Source organism: Eretmochelys imbricata, chromosome 1 (genome assembly GCF_965152235.1).
Source record: "Eretmochelys imbricata isolate rEreImb1 chromosome 1, rEreImb1.hap1, whole genome shotgun sequence".
NCBI lineage: Eukaryota > Metazoa > Chordata > Testudines > Cheloniidae > Eretmochelys > Eretmochelys imbricata.
In genome coordinates, this window is record NC_135572.1 from 358,351,110 (window position 1) to 358,374,326 (window position 23,217).

The 23,217-nt window shown below is 52.8% G+C and overlaps 1 protein-coding gene across 1 annotated transcript; it reads right to left on the reverse strand.

Annotated features, from left to right (window-relative positions):
- Window positions 1-368: 368 nt before the first annotated feature.
- MIOX (myo-inositol oxygenase) lies at window positions 369-23,054 on the reverse strand. The gene is made up of 10 exons (XM_077807343.1): window positions 22,875-23,054; window positions 7,600-7,680; window positions 5,199-5,279; window positions 4,673-4,835; window positions 4,310-4,422; window positions 3,733-3,842; window positions 3,129-3,196; window positions 1,907-1,956; window positions 1,343-1,455; window positions 369-477 (listed from the first exon to the last, which is right to left on the reverse strand). Exons 1-10 carry the CDS (start codon window positions 23,052-23,054, stop codon window positions 369-371), a joined length of 1,068 nt encoding a protein of 355 aa, XP_077663469.1.
- Window positions 23,055-23,217: the final 163 nt, after the last annotated feature.

Consider the following 23,217-nt stretch of genomic DNA (forward strand, 5'->3'; position numbering starts at 1 on the left):
GCCAGGGCGGGGGGAGTGGGTGGCTGCAGCTTGCTCTTTGCCCATGTGGCATTGAGTAAAGTACCTGGGCCTCCGCAAGCTGGAGTGGGGAACAGAATGAGAAATGGAGCCATCTCCTCTCACCGCTTCCCCCCGCATGTACCTTCCCCGGCCCGGGGCGCCTGGATCCCCCAGCAGCCCAGCCCAGCGGCTCTAGGGGACCTCCTTGCAGGCTGATCGGTGGGAGAATGCAGGGCCAGGCCTGAAGGCGGCTGTTCCCTAAAGGCTGGCTCCTGTTGTGCTCAGGGATTGAGCTCAGCCAGCTGGGTGAGGGTAGGGGACTGGGTGGGGATGCTGTCTCGGGGCCAGGTGGGCGCTTGCTCAGCGGGTCACCAGTACAGCTGGCCGGGGCAGTACTTGTCAATCAGGGACTGGTAATACGGCTTCAGCTGCGTCACGTCGGGCAGATCCTTGCACTTGGTGTAGAGATCAAACTTGCTGCAGGGAGCAGAAAGCAAAGGCTGAACTAGGCTGTTCCCCTTCTGCTGTCCCTGCCCCACTCACCTCCCAGGAACCTGGCTGCACCCTGCCCCATAGCAACAGGGCAAACATCCCAGGAAGGCAAGGATAATCCACCCCAATGCTGCTCTCTGTCTCCACCCCGTGGAGCATGGAGGTGATCAGTTCTGTCCCATGTCTGTAACTGGGCTGGCTCTCTCCAGGGCTCCCTGTGGGCACAGCAACTCGTTCCATATACGCCTCCTAGCCAAAGCCAGTCCCCAAACACTGACCCTCAGAGACCAGCCTCAGCCAGGGAGCCTGCCCCCTTCCCCAGCCACAGCCCTGCCCCCATTCCCTGCTCACTCCAGCCTCTCTCTGTTCACCCTGATCTCAAAGCCTGTGACTGCCAGATGGGATCAGCCCTGAGGTCCCCCCAGTCCTGGATCCTGTCTCCAACAGGGGATGGAACCAGTTGTGCGAGAGAAAGGTGCAAGCACTCTGTAATAGGAGGTGAGGAGTGGGGAGGATCCCACATTAGGTCCCCTCCTGCTCTCTAATAATTGGAGCACAGCTCAAGCCCAAAAGCTTAATATCAGTGCAAAAACATGTTAGCATCAATAACTGTGTGTGTTCCTATTGGCCACATAAAATGTCCAAGGCCTGGGTGAATCTTAAATTTTTGACCTTGATGACTTCATGTGGCAGAGAGTTCCACAGCTCGCTGGTACTCTGTGTTGTGTGGGGGGGGAGTATTTCCTAGTATCGGTTTCAGATTTGCTGCCTTTGATTGCATGGCCACTATGCCCATCCTCAGGGCCTAGCTCAGCAGCCCCTTCCCCTCTCCCCATGGCTGGGCACGCACTTGAATTCCTTGACCCAGGCCAGCATGCGCAGGTCCTCGTTGCTGCACAGGTGCATGTAATCCCCGCCCGTGTGCCAGGGGTAGAAGGAGTGGAAGCGGATCATGTAGAAAGCCTGCACGAGGAGAAAGGGTGAGAGGGCCAGCATCGGCCCGGACCCAGCCATCCCACCAACTCTGATGCAGCCCAGCCCAGGGGGCAGCTGCTCCTTCTCCAATCCCCAAATCTCCCCTTTGTGTCCCCAAGGCTTTTGGTACCTCATCCTGAGAGCCTGCGTGGGTGGGGGGGTATCAGCCCTGTGCCAATGGGGCATCAAGGAGTAGGTGGAGGCAGAGGAACCGGACTGTGAAGACCTCCTGCTGCTGCAGGGGGTAGCATAACCCAGCTGGACAGCAGGGGAAAGCCGATGGGGCAAATGCCCAGCATGCTGTCCCTGTGGGCAGCAGGAGACAGTCCTGGGGGGTTGGCTCAGCTGCGGGACAGGCATGAGCCAGTTCTCACAGCCACATACCCCCATTTTGCCCCCCCACCCCCCAAAAAACCTCCAAAAATCCCAAACCACTTACCTCCTGGGGGAGAGCAAAGTGGTTGAATTTCATGACTTTGTACATGTACTCTGGGGAGAAAGAGCAGTGTTAGTCCCATGAGCCCAGGCACCCAGACTGGCTCCAATGCCCTGTCCCAGCCTGTCTGCTCACAAGACACTGCTACCCTTCTCGGAGCTTGTGGGCTGTGCCAGCCAGAAATGAACCTACTGTAAGGAGTGGATGTAGCCCTACGGCTCCAGGCCCCCAGCTGAAAACCAGGCCCTGGGAGCTTCTTGCTGGCACCCTTGATCACTGCCCACATCTGACAATATTAGCCCCGGTGCCAGGCGCTGTGCAGATCAGTCAGGACGGAGCACCCATCGCAGGAGCTGACAATACCAAAGAGACTGCAAAGTGGTGCAGGCGTGCAGCCCGAAGGATGCAGGGGTGGGAGAAGGCAGAACAGGGTTCTTCTGTTCCTGATTCTGACAGTGATTTGCATCTTTGGGCAAGTCTGTGCCTTTGTTTCCCCAGCTGTGAACGGGGGATACACAAGTCACGCACTACCTACTGGCGCACCTCTGTTAGCTGGCAGCAGCAGTAGGCTGCTATCCTCTGTGGCCCAGCCGCTAGCGGGCGACAGGAGAGATGCTTTGCAAGGGTATTCCATCACAGTGCCCTAAGCCCCTATGGATGGGGAAGGGCTGCTGGGGGGAAGATCCCGGTTGCTCTGGGCAGAGGAGAGGATCATGTGTCTGGAGAGCCGCCCCCACACCCACCGTTTTGTTTCTCTGCCACCCAGCTGCTCTTTGGTGGCGGCTATTGGCATGGGGGGGGTGCACAGGCCAAGGGTGCAGCAAGGTGAGAAGAGGGCCAGGGAAGCAGGGCCCGACGCGCAGGAGGTGGGGAGTGGGACAGTGGGGCAGGAGAGGGCGGTGGGTTTGGGAACTGCAGGTGGGAAGGGGGGGTGCAGCTGTGGTCCCAGGGGCGAGGGAGATAGTGCGAACGGAGCCCTATGGGACACTGACCACAAGGGGCAGGGGAGGACCCCCAAGGAGCGAGACGAGGGCGAGCCGGGAGGAGAGGGCAGCCGAGAGCTCCAGGAGCAGGGATCTGCTCCCACTGGTGCATTGACCCTCACCCTGAAGGGGCCCTGAAAGCAAATCCCCACCCCACCCCCAGCTCCGTTCTCCAAGGGGCTTCCGGAGCCAGGCCCAGCCCTCGGCCGCAGCCAGGAGCCCCCCGCCAGGCACGCCCTTACCGTCATGGCCCCAGGACATAAGCACGTTGGCCAGGCCGCTGTGAGGCTGGTAGATCCCGTACTGCGAGCTGAGCAAGAGAGAGAGCCGGTCAGCGGAGCTCCCGGCAGGGCCTCAGCCCTCCCGCCTCGTCCCCTCTCCTTGGGGGAGCGCCCCACAGGGCTACAGGGCACGAGCACTGGCTCCGAGACACAGGCCGGGTGCCTGCAGGCGGGTGCGGAATATGAGCCGCAGTAACAACCGGCCGACTCGGCGTGTTAATTGTTGGGGAAACTCAGCCTCGTGCCCCCCATTGGGGGGGAAGGGGGCAGGACCCAGACCTGCCCCTGAGGGGCGCAGTGGGGACTCAGGACTGCAGCTGTGCCATTGGAGGGGGATTACACCTCACCCGCCCCAGTGCCCAGCTGCTCTCACCACCCCAGGCCCAGCGCTCTGCTGCTCCAGCCTGCAGACCTTGGGAGGCTGCTGGGTGTAGGGGCGGCCGGGGGGTCAGGCAGAGCTGTCCCAGTGGGTGGCTGCCCTGTAGGGTGCGGTGAGCCTAGGGGTCACTTCCTAGTGGAAGGGACTCCCAGGGCTCAGGTGCTCTGGCAGGGGGAGGGGACTCACTTGTACAGGGGGTTTTTTGTGTCGGGGTTGTCGTGGAAGGTGGAGTCGCTGAAGACGACGGACTCCTGGACCCTGCAGCCCACGGGGAACGTGTCACCCACCACAGCCCACTGCAGAGAGAACATGGGAACAAAGGGCTCACCAGCCAGGGCCGAGCTGAGGGCCACCTAACCCAGTGTCCTGGCTCCAACCATGGTCCCTTCAGTGGGCAGCTGGCGGGGAGGGTAATCTGCCCTGCACCAGCCCCATCCTGGGCTCTCGTAGCCAGATATCAGCTTGAGCTCACCCATCGCCTTGCATTTGTGAGCATTAACTGTAATAGCTCCAGATCTCCGTAGGACCCACGGACGCGGCCCTTCCCTCTGAATCTTGCTGGGTGCTTGGCCCATCCCGCTGGAAACACACAGTTGAGGAGCTGGCCAGGGATGGGGGACGGCCCCACTGGCTCCCGTCGCAAAGGGCTCTGTGTCTCTGGCAGGTGGCCCGCATGCACCCAGCACCTCAGGGCTTTGCCCCCCTCACTCCCCCCCCCCCCCCGGCTGATCCCCAGGGGTCACACGGGGGTAACCAGTCATACTGAGTGCATTCGACTGAAGCACACGCTGCCTCCACGGCTGTTCACCTGAGGCTCCCCGGCCAGGGCCAGGATTTTGCCCATGTCATGCAGCAGCCCGACCAGCTGGAACCAGTCTGTGACAGAGAGAGCAGAGAGGGGTCAGCCTGGGGCTGGGATGGGGGCAGCCCACGCGCGGGGCTGTTTGGCAGCAGAAAAACCCACGCTGGTTTCTTGGCTGCACCCACGAGGAGCCGCTAATGCAGCAGCCTCTCGTCCCAGAGAAGGAAGGGGGTCGGTTCCTACCTACCCAGCTCTGTGGAGACCCCAACTGGGATCCCGCACCCAAGCTGCCCCAGTCCCAGCGCACAGAGGGGCTGGCCCTACCTTTGTCTGGGTGGGCCTGGCGGATGCCCTCGGCGGTCTGGTACGCGTGGTAGGAGTTGGGAAAGTCCACGTCAGGGTCTGATTCATCCACCACGTTATCCAGTAAATCCAAGGCCTCCATGATGCTCATTCGGCGCTGGGCGCAGGCCCCGTACTCTGCACCCTGGGGAGAGGGGAGCTGGTGAGGCCCAGCTGTGAGCACAGGGGTCACTGCCAGCTCTAGGGGCCAGAAATGGGGCGGGGAAATGTCTGCAATAGCCTCACTCCCTTGGCTGGGGTTCCCAGGGACTGTCAGGGGAGCAGCGTTCCCTAAGGGGCTCTGGGTTGGGCTGGGGAGGGGAACGGAGGGGGCTCCCATGGGCTGGGGCTCCTGGGGAGCCGGGCTGTGGCTAACCCTTTCCTAGACACAACCGCTGGAGATTCATAGTCCCCTCTCAGGAAGGGGCTGTCTGCAGCATCTCGGGGGGCTGGATCAGCAGTGCTGGAGGGGCACAGGTGGGGTTCTGTGAGTCCCCAGGAGACGTACCTTCTTCCGGACAAAGTCCACGGTCTGGTGCGTGTGCATCAGCAGGTAGGTGTTGTACACACGATCTAGCAGCGGCCCGGCCTGGAACAACACACCTGTGACTCAGATGAGAGCCCAGGCCTGCTACTCCAGCCCCAGCCTCTTCCACAGGAGGTAGCTATGGATCTCTGGCCATGGGGAGCAGGACAGTAGTGCTGGCTGTGGGAGGAGCTCCCGGCTATTCCAGTCCTGGTCACTCCCAGCAGGGGGTGCTATGGGCAGCGGGACAGGAGTGCTGACTATGGGAGGCGCTCCCAGCTATTCCAGTCCCGGTCTCTCCCAGCAGAGGGCGCTGTGGGGAGCGGGACGGGAGCGCTGGCCATAGGGGACTCCCGGCTATTCCAGTCCCGGTCTCTCCCAGCAGGGGGTGCTATGGGGAGCGGGACGGGAGCACGGGCTGTGGGAGGCGCTCCCGGCTATTCCAGTCCCGGTCTCTCCCAGCAGAGGGCGCTGTGGGGAGCGGGGCGGGAGCGCTGGCCATAGGGGACTCCTGGCTATTCCAGTCCCGGTCTCTCCCAGCAGAGGGCGTTGTGGAGAGTGGGGCGGGAGCACTGGCCATAGGGGACTCCCGGCTATTCCAGTCCCGGTCTCTCCCAGCAGAGGGCGCTGTGGGGAGCGGGGCGGGAGCACTGGCTATAGGGGACTCCCGGCTATTCCAGTCCCGGTCTCTCCCAGCAGAGGGCGCTGTGGGGAGCAGGGCAGGAGCGCTGGCTATAGGGGACTCCCGGCTATTCCAGTCCCGGTCTCTCCCAGCAGGGGGTGCTATGGGGAGCGGGACGGGAGCACGGGCTGTGGGAGGCGCTCCCGGCTATTCCAGTCCCAGTCTCTCCCAGCAGAGGGCGCTGTGGGGAGCGGGGCGGGAGCACTGGCCATAGGGGACTCCCGGCTATTCCAGTCCCAGTCTCTCCCAGCAGAGGGCGCTGTGGGGAGCGGGATGGGAGCGCTGGCTGTGGGAGGCGCTCCCGGCTATTCCAGTCCCGGTCTCTCCCAGCAGAGGGCGCTGTGGAGAGTGGGGCGGGAGCGCGGGCCATAGGGGACTCCCGGCTATTCCAGTCCCGGTCTCTCCCAGCAGAGGGCGTTGTGGAGAGTGGGGCGGGAGCACTGGCCATAGGGGACTCCCGGCTATTCCAGTCCCGGTCTCTCCCAGCAGAGGGCGCTGTGGGGAGCAGGGCAGAAGCGCTGGCCATAGGGGACTCCCGGCTATTCCAGTCCCGGTCTCTCCCAGCAGAGGGCGCTGTGGGGAGCAGGGCAGGAGCGCTGGCCATATGGGACTCCCGGCTATTCCAGTCCCGGTCTCTCCCAGCAGGGGGTGCTATGGGGAGCGGGACGGGAGCACAGGCTGTGGGAGGCGCTCCCGGCTATTCCAGTCCTGGTCTCTCCCAGCAGAGGGCGCTGTGGGGAGCGGGGTGGGAGCGCTGGCCATAGGGGACTCCTGGCTATTCCAGTCCTGGTCTCTCCCAGCAGAGGGCGCTGTGGGGAGTGGGGCGGGAGCGCTGGCCATAGGGGACTCCCGGCTATTCCAGTCCTGGTCTCTCCCAGCAGAGGGCGCTGTGGGGAGCGGGGCGGGAGCGCTGGCCATAGGGGACTCCCGGCTATTCCAGTCCCAGTCTCTCCCAGCAGAGGGCGCTGTGGGGAGCGGGGCGGGAGCGCTGGCCATAGGGGACTCCCGGCTATTCCAGTCCCGGTCTCTCCCAGCAGGGGGTGCTATGGGGAGCGGGACGGGAGCACGGGCTGTGGGAGGCGCTCCCGGCTATTCCAGTCCCGGTCTCTCCCAGCAGAGGGCGCTGTGGGGAGGGGGGCGGGAGCGCTGGCCATAGGGGACTCCCGGCTATTCCAGTCCTGGTCTCTCCCAGCAGAGGGCGCTGTGGGGAGCGGGGCGGGAGCGCTGGCCATAGGGGACTCCCGGCTATTCCAGTCCTGGTCTCTCCCAGCAGAGGGCGCTGTGGGGAGCGGGGCGGGAGCGCTGGCCATAGGGGACTCCCGGCTATTCCAGTCCCGGTCTCTCCCAGCAGAGGGCGCTGTGGGGAGCGGGGCGGGAGCGCTGGCCATAGGGGACTCCCGGCTATTCCAGTCCCAGTCTCTCCCAGCAGAGGGCGCTGTGGGGAGCGGGGCGGGAGCGCTGGCCATAGGGGACTCCCGGCTATTCCAGCCCTGGCCTCCCCCTTGGCCCCTCCTAGCCCCAGCAGGGAGTGCAGTTCCTGCAGTCACCGGGTCGCCAGCCTGTTGGCCAGAGCAGATCGGCTCCAGCCTGAGCGCCTAGCACCGGGACCCGTCTCTGCCTAGACATGGGGGATTGACACCCCATGCCCATGAGGTAGGTCCCAGATATCCAGTTGCAGACGACAGGGCGGCGGGAGCTCACCGTGTAATTCCTGTAGTCTGTTTTCAGCTTGCCATGCTCAGCCCCTGCCTCCGGCCGGTAAACTTCAGAGGGATCTGCGTCCTGGGGCGAGGGAAGGCATGAGGGACCAGCGAGGGCAGTGCCCACCTGCTCCCCTCCCTGCCAGCCCCTCCCACGCGGCCCTGGCCAGGTCGTCCTTACCAGGGGCTATTGCCTCAATAGATCAAACTGTATGTCCAGGTGGTATGTTTGTCTGTATGCTGGGTCAGTATGTCCAACTGTCCGTTAGTCCGTCACTCTGTCTGTGCATGTGTCTGTCTGTCCGTGTTCCACAGTGGACTCCCAGTTCCACAGAACATGTCAGTGAGCCTGAAAGCTCTCAGAGACCTGGTTCCCCAGCAGCCTACCTGCCGGGCTGGCCGGCACTGGGAACCCCGGCAGCCCGGACTCCCCAGCCGACTACCAGGCAGGCTTCCACAGAGCCAGGAAGTGCATCCACAGGCAACAGACCGGTCTGCTTCCTGCAAAAGTTTTGTTGCAATTGACACATTCCCATGGAACAGTTCGACTTCAACAAATCGGCATTTTCTGATGGAATCATGATCCAGTGGCAAATTCCCAACCAGCTCCAATGCCCAGCTCTGTGTCACTAGTGATACTCTACACCTTTCCTCCTCCTATAGTTCTGACAGGTTTCCATGCCCCCCCCCCAGCTATTATAACCCACCAATCAGACTCCAGTGCTCTCCTTCTTGTCCAATGAGATGGCCATATGGCTCTGGAAGTCCTGTCTATTTTTCCAGGACCCCCTAGGTTGCAGGTTTGGTCACGTGCACTTATAGCGCCATTCAGCCATTTTGGGGGGGAAAACAAGATTTTTGGGGGGTACTTTTTTAATGTATCCTTACTGGAATCATTCAAAACAAACCAATAAATATAAATCTCATCCTTCTTCCTTCTTTTTCGTTTAAAATGTACTTTGTGTGCAATTAGCACAAATCTAAATCAAGTTGATTAAATAATTGTACACAACCACTACAGTAGTACAAGTTAAAATAAATTAAATACATGCAACAAAGCTTAGTAACAGAGTAATAGTATATATATATATATATGAGAAAAATCAATCTTTATATATACTCATGCATTATCCTCACTTTTGCTGTTAGTACAATTCTAAATTTAGTCAAATTACGTAATTGTACAAGTCTATATAGAATAAATACATGTAAAAAATCTTAATAACAAAGGAATAAAAGAGAAGTGTTATGTTATATATATATATATGTAAGCAGTCAGAATAAGCTTTACCCTGACATCTGGTGGTGAGCTGTGGAAAAGGACTTCAGGGGCTGATCTCGTTTGCATGGGCACACCCACCCTGCCTAGCGTGATGGACTGCTTGCCCAAATGGTCACTTTGGCTGCTGTGGGATCCCCAGTCTCTCTGTTATTGGGGCAGGAGTAATAAAGCATTGTTATCCTGGTTATGTGAATCAAGGACAGTAGAACTGTACTTGGCATTTTATGACGGAGGGACTTGCCCTCAACTAAAGAGCACTCGCTAGACAAGGGACATGGGTTCCAAAACCTGGTGAATTGAGACAGGCTGGGGGTAGGTATATGTACTGGGGAGTGTGGGCTCTTTTGAAGGTTCTGAACACTACTTTAATTCCTTCTCTTCTTCCATGGTGTAATAATAGAACTACTTTTGGCTCCGTTAGGAGTCTTGTTTTATCCTGCAGAGCTGAAATTGCTAACACCTGGGTGTGAGCATTAGACATACTTTGGGCTAGTAGTGCACCAGCACTGAGGCTCCCCCTATTACCAGCTAAAAGTCAGAGAGCTGAAGGTGCTGAGAGCTGTGTTAAATGGGGGGGGGGCCTGAAGACAACTTGGTGAGTGGACAGCAGGACAGTGAGAGCGGTGTGGATGGCTGGCAGAGAGGAGTGGACAGCAGGACAGCTCGGGGAGAGTGGAGTGGATAGCAGGGCGGCTGGCAGAGAGGAACAGACAGCAGGACAGCTGGCAGAGAGGTGTGGAGAATGGAGAGCGGAGTGGAGCGGATAGCTGACGTGGCAATTGGCTAGCTCAGAGAGCGGATAGCTGGGTGGCTGGCGGAGAGGCGTGGAGAGCGGAGTGGATAGCAGGGCGGCTGGCGGAGAGGCGTGGAGAGCGGAGTGGATAGCAGGGCGGCTGGCGGAGAGGTGCGGCTGGTGGTGAAGACTGCAGCAGAGCCCTATGGAGAGGCATGGCACTTGGCCTTTGACCGGAGCAGCGGAGCATGTAAGATGCCCCCCACCTCCCTCCACTTCCACCCGGGCTGGGAGGTAAACTCAGCAGATGAACTTCTGAACTCTGGGGGGCTGCACTGACCAAGGACAGAAACTGGGGTTGGGGGGCGGGTGACTATTGGGTTGCTGGACTTAAGACCCTGAGAGGAAAAGGACACTGCCAAACTTACTTGGGGGAGGGTCTTTTGCTCATGGTTGGTGTTATGAATCCTGTTTGTGGTGTTTCCCCAACATTATGCCTCATTGTTTCCCTCCTTTATTAAAAGGCTTTTGCTACACTCAGACTCTGTGCTTGCGAGAGGGGAAGTATTGCCCCTTAGAGGTGACTGGGGGGAAGGGGGGGTGTAATTGTCCCAGGTCACTAGGTCGGGGCTCAAGCCAGTTTTGCATTGTGTTATTGAAACAGAACCTCTAGATACTGAACCCGGCCCTTGTTGCTGCCAACTCTGACGGGCAGAAGGGTTACATATATACATAACTTTTCCTCATTTTTAAAGGTATGTATTCTCTTATGCAGTTAGCTCAATTCTAAATCAATTAAATATATGCAAAAAAGACTTAATAACAGAGGAATAAAGGAGAAATGTTTATATATAATTCTATGATATCTATCATGCATTTTTCTAATTTTCAGAAAAAAATATTTGTATGCAGTTAGAACATTTCTAACTACATTACACACATGCACAAAGGCTGCAAGGGATTCCTGATCGGAAGGGTAAATATAACTTTAGGATTAATGACGTGTGTACGGGATCTAGTTGTTCTACAGCCGCCTTTCAGAGATGGCCAAGAAGGTTTTTAAAAGGGATGGGGAGAGTCGGGAGAAAGATGAGAAAAGCCATTTACGCAACAGAAAGTGAATATTTTGGACCTCATTATGATGGACAAAGATGAATTAATCACTGGACTGGAAGTTGGTGGTTGCAGAGGCCCAGTGATCATGACATAAAATGTTTGATTCCACAATCCTCATTTCTGGGGTCCACACTTTAAAAAGGATGTTGAAAAACTGAAGAAGATGCAGAAAGGAGCCACAAAAACAACTCAAAGCGGGGGGAGAAAATGCCTTGAAGCAAGAGACATAAAGAGCAGCCCCATCTGTTTAGCTCATCAACAAGCTGCTGACAGGCGACTCTTGGTTCCAGTGTATAGGGACTTTCGTAGAGAGAAGCGACTGGGCACTAAAGGGGTCTGTGCTCCAGCTAAGAAAGGCAGAACAAGAACCAGCAGCTGGAAGCTGAAGACAGACCAAATCAAATTAGAAATAAGGCACATTTTGTCGTAGTGAGTGAGGGGGATTAACCATTGGCACAAATTATCAAGGGGGGCGGGGTGGTTTGTCCATCTTGGAGGTCTTCAGAGCAAGACTGGCTGTCTTTCTGGAAGATCCACTTTAGCTACACCACAAGTTATGCGGTAGTGAAACACAAGCTATTGGGCTCCATACAGGGGGAACTGCGTGAATTTGAATGGGCTGTGAAATGCAGGAGGTCAGGTTAGATGATCTAATGGCAGGGCCGGCCTTATGGGTGGGCAATGTGGGTGACCACCCAGGATGTTGTGGTCAAGAGGGAAGGAGCGTGCTGGGTCTGGGGTGCAAGGCCGTGGAAGGGAGCTCGAGGCAATGTGGGGGAGGCAGCGGGGGTCAAGGGATATGGAGGCAGTGGGGAACCCAAGGAGACAGTAGGGGACATAGGTGATCGGGGAATGGGTGGGGAGCCTGGGGAGACAGTGGGGGCCAGGGGCAATGGGGGGATCAGTGGGGGGCAATGGAGGCTTAGGGGGATGGGTGGGGAGCTCAGGGAGGCAGTGGAGGCCAGAGCATCAAAATACAGGTTCACCCAGGGTGCCATTTCCCTAAGGCCCGCCCTGTCTAATGGTCCCTTCTGAGCTTAAACTCCATGAACCTATGAATCTACCCCACCGAAAACTCCCAGCTCTGGGAGCAGGCGACAAACCACACCCCCCTGCCTGAGCCAATTAGCAAGTCGTCTTTAACGACGCGGCCTTTTGCATAATCACACATCATAAAATATTAGGGTGCGTCACATTTTTCTGCGCCAGTCAGAAGGTTTTTTTGACCCCCGTAGCCTTTTACGGTACTGTACCAGGCTTTCCCCCAAAATTTCCCTATTCCATTTACTCATCATCCTCTTCTCCCAAATGGCAATCAGCCCCTAGTGGCTTCCACCGTAAAGAGGCCTCATAATTTTAGTAAAATTTTGCCTACATGAACTGCACAGAATGAAGACTTCAATCCAACCCTGGGGAAGGGGCGGGGCCTCAGGGGGAAGGGGCAGGGCAGGACCACAGTTCAGGCGATGGTGGGCCCCCCATTTTTAAGGGGCTTCCGCCACTCCTGGATGAAGTACCCTGCATGTTGTGATAGGCATGTGCAGGACCCATGGATTTTGAAAGGTGTGTTATGGGGGATGTTGATTATCATGACAGTGGAGATTTGCCTGCACGTTTTGCATTTGTTGTTCTGGCAGAGACTGGTGCCACTTGGCATTGGTGGGTCCTAGTCTGTGGGGAGCTTGTTTCTAATGATGACTTGGCAAAGTTGGGGGGTTGTTTGAAGGCCAGAAGGGGCATTCGGGAAAGATTTATTTCAGGATGGGGTCCCCATCGAGTATGGGCTGTAAGTCTTTGATGCTACCCCATGTGGGTTAGGGATTAATCACAGTTTTAATCACACTGTTAAATAGTAGAATACCAATTGAAATTTATTAAATATTTTTGGACATTTGTCTACATTTTCAAATATATGGATTTCAGTTACAACACATGATACAGAGTGTACAGTGCTCACTTTATATTATTATTTTTCTTGCAAATATTTGCACTTTAGAAATGATAAAAGAAATAGTATTTTTCAATTCGCCTCATACAAGTACTGTAATACAATCACTTTATCGTGAAAGTGCAATTTACAAATATAGATTTTTTTTCTGTTACATAACTGCCCTCAAAAACAAAACAATGTAAAACTTTAGAGCCTACAAGTCCACTCAGTCCTACTCCTTGTTCAGCCAATCGCTAAGACAAACAAGTTTGTTTACATTTATGGGAGATAATGCTGCCCACTTCTTATTGACAATGTCACCTGAAAGGGAGAACAGGAATGGCACTTTTGTAGCCAGCATTGCAAAGTATTTATGTGCCAGATATGCTAAACATTTGTATGCCCCTTCATGCTTCGGCCACTATTCCAGAGGACATGCTTCCATGCTGATGACGCTCGTTAAAAAAATAATGTGTTAATTAAATTTGTGACTGAACTCCTTGGGGGAGAATTGTATGTCCTCTGTTCTGTTTTACTCGCATTCTGCCATATATTTCATGTTAAAGCAGTCTCAGATGATGACCCAGCACATGTTGTTCATTTTAAGAACATTTTCACGGCAGATTTGACAAAACGCAAAGAAGTACCAATGTGAGATTTCTAAAGATAGCTACAGCACTCGACCCAAGGTTTAAGAATCTGAAGTGCCTTCCAAAAATCTAAGAGGGATGAGGCGTGGAGCATGCTTTCAGAAGTCTTAAAAGAGCAACACTCCAACATGGAAACTACAGAACCCAAACCACAAAAACAAAGAAAATCAGCCTTCTGCTGGTGGCAGCTTACTCAGATGATGAAAATGAACATGCGTCAGTCCACTCTGCTTTAAATTGTTATTGAGCAGAACCCATCAGCAGCATGGACGCATGTCCTCTGGAATGGTGGTTGAAGCATGAAGGGACGTATGAATCTTTAGCACATCTGGCACATAAATATCTTGTGAAGCCGGCTACAACAGTGCCATGAAAATGCCTGTTCTCACTTTCAGATGACATTGTAAACAAGAAGCGGGCAGCATTATCTCCTGAAAATGTAAATAAACTTGTTTGTTTTAGTGATTGGTTGAACAAGCAGTAGGACTGAGTGGACTCATAGGCTCTAAAGTTTTAAACTGTTTTATTTTTGAATGCAGTTATTTTTGTACATAATTCTACATTTGTAAGTTTAACTTTCATGATAAAGAGATTGTATTACAGTACTTCTATGAGGTAAATTGAAAAATACTATTTCTTTTGTTTTTACAGGGCAAATATTTGTAGCAAAAAGAAATATAAAGTGAGCACTGTATACTTTGTACTCTGTGTTGTAATTAAAATCAATATATTTGAAAATGTAGAAAACATCCAAAATTATTATTTAATAATCATTATTTACATAAATGATATTTTATTATTGTTTGACAGCACGAGTAATCACGATTAATTTTTTTAATTGCTTGACAGCCCTAATTTTAAGTCATGGCTTTCCGACTGCCTGAAGGACAGAGGTAAAGGTTCCCCATTTGGCACCTTCCCTTGACCCTTCCATTTTTCTGAGTTTTTTGTGATTATCTGAAGAAACATGTGCCCCCAACCTCACCTTCCCTATTTTTCTCAAGCTAATAGCTGGTAATTAAAATTGTGTCCTCTCCATCTCCTTCTACTAAACATATTATTTTTAGTCAAAGGTCTAATGAAATAAAAAATCACCCCAATTAATGGTTTAGAAAGTATTTCTTACATGCTACGTACAGCGAGAGAAAGAGAAAGAGTAACCCAACCTTTAAAAAGTATAATTCATAAATAGGGCCCAAGGATAAGACATCAGACCTGGCTTTTAGGGGAAACTTTGACAACTGTCTGGAACCTTTATTTAGCAAAGCAAATGTTATATGCTTTGTTTGTCAGTTGGCATACTTTAGCACAGGTGAGCACTATGTAATATAAAAGCTCTCCCCTGCCTCCTGAGGTGTTATCTCCCCACCTTTCTTTTGCCAGTCTTTCTAATCATTTTCCCAAGGGGATCAGCAGTGAGAAATAAATAAATTACATTAACAAGGTCATCGGACATATTGGGCATATATAACAGGCCAAAACACCGTGCTTGGTCGTTTCTAACTGGCAAGAAAAATGCTCGGTGATATATTGTAGCAGTATCTGCAAAGGAACAATTAAATTTTTAAAATTACGTATTTGTCATCACATTGAAGGGGTCCCAAGAAATAATTCCCCCGCTCTTATATCAAACGTTACATTGTACACAAACTGTGACCCTAGAGCAGTGGTTCCCAAACTTGTCCTGCCACTTGTGCAGGGAAAGTCCCTGGCGGGCCGGTTTGTTTACCTGCCGCGTCCACAGGTTCGGCCGATCGCGGCTCCCAGTGGCCGCGGTTCGCTGCTCCAGGCCAATGGGAGCTGCTGGAAGCGGCATGGGCCGAGGGACGTACTGGCTGCCGCTTCTCGCAGCCCCCATTGGCTTGGAGCAGCGAACCACGGCCACTGGGAACCACGATCGGCCGAACCTGTGGACGCAGCAGGTAAACAAACCGGCCCGGCCCAGCAGGGGCTTTTCCTGCACAAGCGCCGGAACTAGTTTGGGAATCACTGATCTAGATACTTGATAGAGATAAATACACAAGACAGCATCTGATAGACCTGAGAAATCATTGAAAACAGAGGCGTCGTGGTGACTAAAGCCCTAACGCAGAGGGGTTTGGGAGGGATTGAAGGCCTTGCTGAAGTGAAAGAGGATATGATGTAAGAGAGGATTGGAAGAAAACAGGAAAGCTCAGAGGTATTTTGCACCAAATATGAAACTCAAATATGAAATTGCAGAACTGGTACTTGTTAAATGTAACCTATCACTTAAATCAGCCTCTATCCCAGATGACTTGAGGATAGCTAATGTAACACCTGTTTTTAAAAAAGGCTCCGGAGGTGATCCTCACAATTACAGGCTGGTGAGCTTGAAATGATAGTAAAAAACAAAATTATCAGAAGCACAGATGAACAGAATATGCTGGGAAAGAGTAAACAGGGATTTTGTAAAGGGAAATCATACCTCACCAATCTAACAGAATTCTTTGAGGGGGCCAACAGGCATGTGGACAAGAGGGATCCAGGGGATATAGTGTACTTGGACTTTCAGAAAGCCTTTGACATGTTCCCACACCAAATGTTCTTAGGCAAAGTGAGCAGATGAAATTCAATATTGATAAGTGCAAAGTAATGCATATTGGAAAAAATAATCCCAACTATGTATACAAAATGATGGGGTCTAAATTAGATGTTACCGCTCAAGAGAGAGATCTTAGAGTCACTATGGATAGTTCTCTGAAAACATCCACTCAATGTGCAGCAGAAGTAAAAAAGCCTAACAGAATGTTAGGAACTATTAGGAAAGGGATAGATAATAAAACAGAAAATATCATTATGCCACTATATAAAGCCATAATACACCCACACCTTGAATAGTTCCTGCAGTTCTGGTTGCCCCATCTCAAAAAAGACATATTAGAACTGGAAAAGGTGCAGAGAAGGGCACACCAGCACCAAGCCAGACAAGCCATGAGACCATGGTAGCTGACAAAGAAAGTAATCGCAAGGATGGGGCAGAGGAAGAGAACCAGAAGATGGCTCCTCAGCCCCGCTGTTGTTTGAGGCTCTGAAACTCAATCAGGAGACCCCAAGTCATTCAAACAGTGGGGTGGAAGAGACGAGGCACACGTAAGTTATTTTGGGATGTTCTCTTGCCTGTGTTATGCAGATCAGACGAGATGATCACAAGGGTCCCTTCTGGCCTTGGAATCTATGAAGCTGCATGTAAGAATGTTTAAGGCGCTGCACAAAAGGCGCGGTAGGGGTGAGAAGAGCAGGCTATGGTTGCTGAACTTGCTAGAGCAGTTGGTTGCCCCACACCCGCCAAAAGGTCTGTGGAGCAAGACCAGCCTGAGGTGAATTTTTTGTAAAGGCCGAAGAGGCCTCCTGACACAAAGTGTAAAGGTTTTAAAGTGTGGCATAAAAACTAAAATCAAACCTGGCTTGTGTTTTGTATTTAAATCCCTCAGCAGCTGAGCACTGTTTCCTCAGAGGCCTTGGAGTACCGGGAGACTACCATCTCTGAAGGCACGACTGGGTTCGGCCCAGCCTGCGCTCGCCAGACCCGAAATCAGATGCTCAACCGGGTGCTGGGAGAGCAGAGTGTGATAATTTTGCAGCTGGGTTTTATCTGACTGCCAAATTCCTGCCTCTAAGTTAGATAAAATGTAGGTGTTTGTGGCCGTTTCAGGATTTTTCATTTCTTTTTTGTATTTTGCTCAATGGGTCAAATAAGTGAATAATGTAAAAATACTGACTATTAAACCGTTTCAGAGGCGTTGAACATTTTGTTTGTATCCATCGCCTCCCAAATATTAAAATATGGGTTTCCTGAACACTCCATTATTGTTTTTTCATTTATTAAATCCAAGTTTTATCAATATACATTCCAGGCAGGCGCCTTAAACACTGAACGAGTTACAGGTTAACAAAACGGGCAGCAGCTGTGGACAGAAAAGTAAAAAGTGTTATGAATTCTTTTACATAGAGTAGGAATAGTTTCATCTAGGCCTGCATTTTGTCTCCTGCCCGGGTGTATTGACCAATTTTACACAGTTGGAGTTCCTTTAAGTTGGGCTGTGTGTGTGTTGTATAAACTAGGGCTGAAAAACAAGTCTGAGTGTGTACACTTTGGGGGATTGTCTGTGCATGGCCTGTGTGCACCCAGGGGGACGTGTACAGGCTTCCACGCATGTGTCATGCGATTGCCTGGTTTTTATTCTTCATTCCTCTGAAATAACTTGTTATCGACCCCCATACGGCCACGTGCAGGCAGCACACACCGGTTGCTGAGCAGGGCTTCGCACGGCCCTCTGCGTATGTCCAGTTTCCGTTTGCGTGCACTTGTGATGCATGCACTGGCTGTCCACATGTGCCCAGAGTGCATCGTTTTCTAAATACAAGGGCACTGTTCTCTCCTTACTAACACTGGGGGGGGCGGTTGGTTGCTGGCTCCCAGTACCAAAAGAAAGGGGAAGGGTCGATGGAGAATCAGGACCCTGAGACTGACAGTCCCCAGGACCAATGGGGAGAGGCCAATGCTCCAGGTCAGCCTGATTGACAGGGCGGGCCGGCTAATCAGGGAGTCAGGGGGGGTCCCATCCTGCTGTGAGCTGGAACTGCCTGGGGCAGGCAGCTTGGGGCTGAGCTAAGGAGACAGCAGGGGCCCACGGCAAGCTGGGGAGCAGAGCTGGGCCAGATCCAGAGGGGCCAGAGAAGCAGCCCAGGGAGCTGGAGGCAGAGCTGCACCCAGGCTGAGGCAGAGTGGAGCCGGGGCCGGGGCTGGGGCTGGAGCCGTCCGGAGCCGGGTGCAGTGAGCAGCTGGGGAGAGTGCGTGGGTGGGTGGGGGACCCTGGGCAGAGGGCCCAGCGCAGGGAGACGCCCCCAGCCAAGGCGGGGATCAGAACCCGACGGGGCCTGACGCTGGGAAGAAGGGTCCTTCCACCGAGAGCCCGAGGGCATGTGGGAACCGGCAGAGCAAGGGTCAGACCCGCAGCATCTCTGCAGCACAGCCAGGGCCCGGACAGGGGCCTGGGACTTGTGAGGAGCAGACTGAACTGCCCTGACAGTCCAGAGATGCTGGCTGCGATGTCCCTGGGCCACAGAGCGGGGTGACAGGTTTTCCTTTCACCTTTCCCACTGTTTCCTTATTTTTAAAGTTGCTTGCTGTTTAATCAGTTGTATTTGCTTTGAACTATATGTAATGATCAGTGGGTCAGGGAAATGTCCAGTGCGGAGAGAGCCCCTCAGAGTGGGGACACCCTACCCCCTGCCTTGAGTGACCACGACAAAGTTGGGGGTCGAGCCCCCCAGGAATACTGGGCCCAGCCTTGTCGGGGTTACAAGGACTCTGTCACACAGGAGGGTGGAAGGGGAGCCCTCGAGGTCAGGTGGGCCCCTGGGTAAAGGAAGTGGGAGTGAGGACTCAGATCCTTTCCCTAGCCCACTTCACCGGGGTAGCATATAAGCCAGGAAAGTTCCCCACAATAGCAGGCCCATTCCCCCTGCTTACATAAAGTTCCCCCTGCTTACATAAAGTGTTACGTTGGAGGGTGGCGGAACTGGTAAAGCCTTTTGTTAGTCTCGAAGGTGCCACAAGTCCTCCTTTTCCTTTTCTCTTTGTGAATACAGACTAACACAGCTGCTCCTCTGAAACCTGTGCTATGAAAGAGTGTCGGTATTTCAGACATTAACATTAGCCAAAGGCAGCATTGCCGTCTTTATCCTTTCAGAGCTTGGTGTGGAGAGAGAGGAATTTGGGAGGGGGAAGGGCGATCCTGCAGGTCCTGCATAGCCTTGTTACTGGCCTTCAAAAAGCAACTAACTAACACCTGTTCTCTGTCTTCACACTTAAGATACCTGTGTTATCTAGCAACACAATGACAAAATGGCCAGGAAGATTTCAAAGAAAATAACTTTTTCCTCATGGTGCTTTTCTCAGGAGTTTGGGAGAGTTTAAACCAGGGCGCTCTGCAGTTCGGCTTTAATTTTTTAAATAGCAGCCACAAAGGAGAGTGTGGTGTGTGAGTGTTTGTGTCTGTGCGGGTGTTTAATTTATTTAGAATTGTACTAACTGCTTAAAAGAATATTTTCTCGAAAAACGAGGAAAATGCATGAGGCATTATGTATTTATATATAAACACTTCTTTGTTCCTCTGTTACTAACCCTTTTTGCAAGTGTTTAATCTGTTTAGAATTGAACTAATAATATAAATGCATATTTTTCTCTAAAATAAAGGAAAAAGAGCAAAGAAAATATAAGGGGGCATTAGATAGATGTGGCGGGTGTCTGGGGATAGATAGATAGATAGAGGGGGTGTCTGGGGGTAGATACTTTTATTCGTTTGTTAAACCTTTTGCACATATGTATTGAGAATTTTGCTAGCACTTTCATACAATTATTTAATTGGCTTTATTTAGAATTGTAGTAATGGCATAAAAAGCATATTTTTTCTAAAATGAGTGAAAGGCATGAAATATGTATTTAATCATTTCTTTTTAATGATTCCAGAAGAATGAATTAATTAACATTTTTTTTAAATCTCGTTTTTTTCCCAACCAGGCCCATGGCACCATAAATGCACACATGGCTCGAAAGGAACCCTAGGGGCCCTGGAAAGGGAGGGCATGATAGGAAGGTCTTCCAGAACCATACAGCCAACTCACTGGACCAAAAAGAGGGTCTAATGCTGAAGTCTAATTGAGACAAAATCATGGGGGAAGGGGAGTTGGAAACCTGTCAAAAATATATGCTGAGGAAAGGTACAGAGATGTCACTACTTATGTCATAAGAACAGAAGAACGGCCATACTGGGTCAGAACAATGGTCCATCTATCCCAGTATCCTGTCTTCCAACAGTGATCAGTGCTAGATGCGTCAGCAGGAATTAACAGAAATGGGCAATTATTGAGTGATCCATCCCCTGTTGTCCAGTCCCAGGTTCTGGCATTCAGAGGTTTAGAGACACCCATAGCATGGGGTTGTGTCCCTGAGCATCTTGGCTAAAAGCCATTAATGGGCCTGTTCTCCAGGAATTGATCTAATTCTTTTTTGAACCCAGTTATATGTTTAGCCTTCACAACATCCCATGTCAATGAGTTCCACAGGTTAACTGTGTGCTTTAAGAAGAAGTGCTTCCTTTTGTTTTAAACTGGCTGCCTATTCATTTCATCAGGTGACCCCTGGTTCTTGTGTACAGGTAAATAACACTTCCTTATTCACACACCGGTCGTGATTTTACAGCCCTTTATCCTATCCCCCCTGTGTCGTCTCTTTTCCAAGATGAACAGTCCCGGTCTTTTTAATCTCCCCTCATTCGGAAGCTTGTTCCCTTCTCTGCACCTTTTCCCATTTCAAGGTGTCGTTTCTGAGATGTGGCAACCACATTTGCACGCACGATTCAATTTGTGGGCAGACCATGGATTTATCTAGTGACACTACGATATTTTCTGTCTTATTACCTATCCATTTCCTGATGGTCCCTAACAATCCGTTGGCCTGTGTGTCTATCTTTTACTGATGGTTACAGGGCTCACTGTTTTATTTAGGGCTCAATTTTGCCCTGACCTATGGCGGGGAGGAGTGTGGGGACAAGAATCCCCCTATCCTCCTAGCAAACTCTTGTAGGGCCCGAGCGTAAGGGTGAGAGGTGGGCAAGTGTGCCTGACACTGCTATGAGATCAAGGAGAAGGGGCTGGACCCTGAGCCCTGGGCGTCACCTAGCATCTGAGCACAGCAGATCTGGCAGATCTGTACATGTGGGAGCCAGTGGGGGAAGGCAGGATCTATATGTATAGGATTGACTAGGAGCATCCACACACATCTGGGAACCTGTAGGGTCTGTGTGTGCAGGATACCTGATGGGGTATGATGGGGTCTGTGCACAGACAGTAGGGTCTGTGCATAGGGGATCAGATGAGAAGCAGCAGGATCTCTGTGTGTGAGATCCAGCAGGGTCCAGTGGGGTCTGAACACAGAGGATCCAGTGGTCTCTCTGCATGTGGGGGATCCAGTGGAAGATGCAAGCTCTGCATGGGGGTGGGAAGGTACAGTGGGGTGTGTACACAGAGGAGCCAGAGGGAGCCGTAGGACCAAACCCAGCAAAGGAAAATCTCAGGGGAACCACAGGAAAACCTTCCTGCCAGCCTGGCTGGTGAGTCATGTCCCCAATGGAATGAGTGGGAGCCTTGTCTCTTGGGACACTGAAAACTAGCCAGGGCCTAGCCCTGGCTAATAGACGCTAGGCAAATCCGGACCTGGAGGATGGGAGGCGGGGGGGCCGATGGCTGGGCACGATGGGAGTGACCCCACGGCTTTTCCTCTGCTGCCTCTAGGATTCAGATCCCAGGCCAGTCTGCCTCTCCCTACTCACCAAGCGTATGACCTTCATCCCGGCTCCTCACCCTGGCAGCCCCTGGAGGAGGAGAGTGTGTGAGGAGGGGAGCTCTGTAGTCTCTGGGGCCAGGGCAGGCGTCTCTCTGGGTTTATAAAACCCCCTGAGTTATGCAAGGAGGGCCTAGGACTGGCCAGAACCTGCCTGAAGAAGTGCTGACCCCAGGGCGCAATGAGTCACCAGTTAACTAGCCCTGGGCCAAACTCTCATTGCTTGGAAGTAGCCTCTGGGAAAGCAATTAATGTGTGAGCCTTTGACAGCTAAGGAATGACAGCTGCAGGAGGGGTGGGGGCGGGAGAAGGATCTTGTTGCTGATCCAGAGAACTCGTATCTGTGTCCTTGAGAGGCACAAACCAGTGGCCTGTCCTGTGCCCCGGGCAGTGGGTCGCACTGGGGAAGGGGAGAGGCCATCCCAGCAGAGCGGGCCCTGCGGAGCTAGAGGCCTGGTCACATACCCAGACGTTTCGGGGGAAGCTCAGGAAGTTCAAGCTCCGCCTGGCTAACCCAGAGCACTTAATCTTTCACCCCATGCCCTTCCTCCGTCCTTTCTCATTCTCTAAACAGCACCACCCGCCTGCCTGGCACACAAGCCCGTAGCCCGGGGGTCATCTTGCACTCCACCCTCTCTGTAGGTCCTCCCAGCCGGGGACCTCTGAATCTTGCCATTGCTTTCTGCCTAATAGCTCTAAGATCCGGCCTTTCCCGGCCATCCACCCAGCCAGACCTCTCACCGTCTCTGGCCTTGACAAATGCCATCCCGCCCTGCTCCCAGCCAGGCTCAATGCCGCTGCAAAGACCATTTGCCTTTTGGCCATGTCTCCCCCGGCTCCCCCTTCTCTTGCGTGGCTTCTCTGCACGTTTGAGCCCCTTCGTGGCCTAGCCTCATCCACCTTATCATCTCTCAGGCCTTGTCTGCGCGAGGCAGTTGTATCGCTTTAACTCTCCTGGTGTAATTAAACCAGTAGGAGCCCCTTAGTGGAGAAGCATTTATTTTACTAGATGGGTCCTTGATGCCAATATAGCTATTCCTGCCTGGGAAGGGTAATAAAGTACCCGTACAAGGCACCTTTATACTGGTATAACTGTGTCCACACTACTGGTATCACAAGTGTAGTGTTCACCCCTAGCCAGGATAGTTCCACCAGGCTGACTTTCAAGTGCAACTCCTCAGGCCTCATTCACTATCTGACGCCTGCCTGCAATCGGCTCCTGGCATCAGCCTCCATCAGCCCCTTGTCAACTTTGCCAACAAGCTCCTTGGTCCTTTCTCCCACGCTGCCCTTCATGTGTGGGACGAGCTCCCTGGAAGCATCCACAAAGCCACCTCGGCAGCCACCTTCAGAGCCCTCCTTAAAGCTCTCCTCTGCCATGATGCCCACACGAAACATGACGATGGTGAGGCTGTGTCATGCAGATAGGGGCACGGCCCATCGTTTCGCCCTGTGTGTGTACAGCGCCTAGCGCAGTGGGGTCTCGGTCCTGGGCTCAACCTGCCGGGCGCTACGATCGCACTGTCGTGAGCTGGCTGGAACG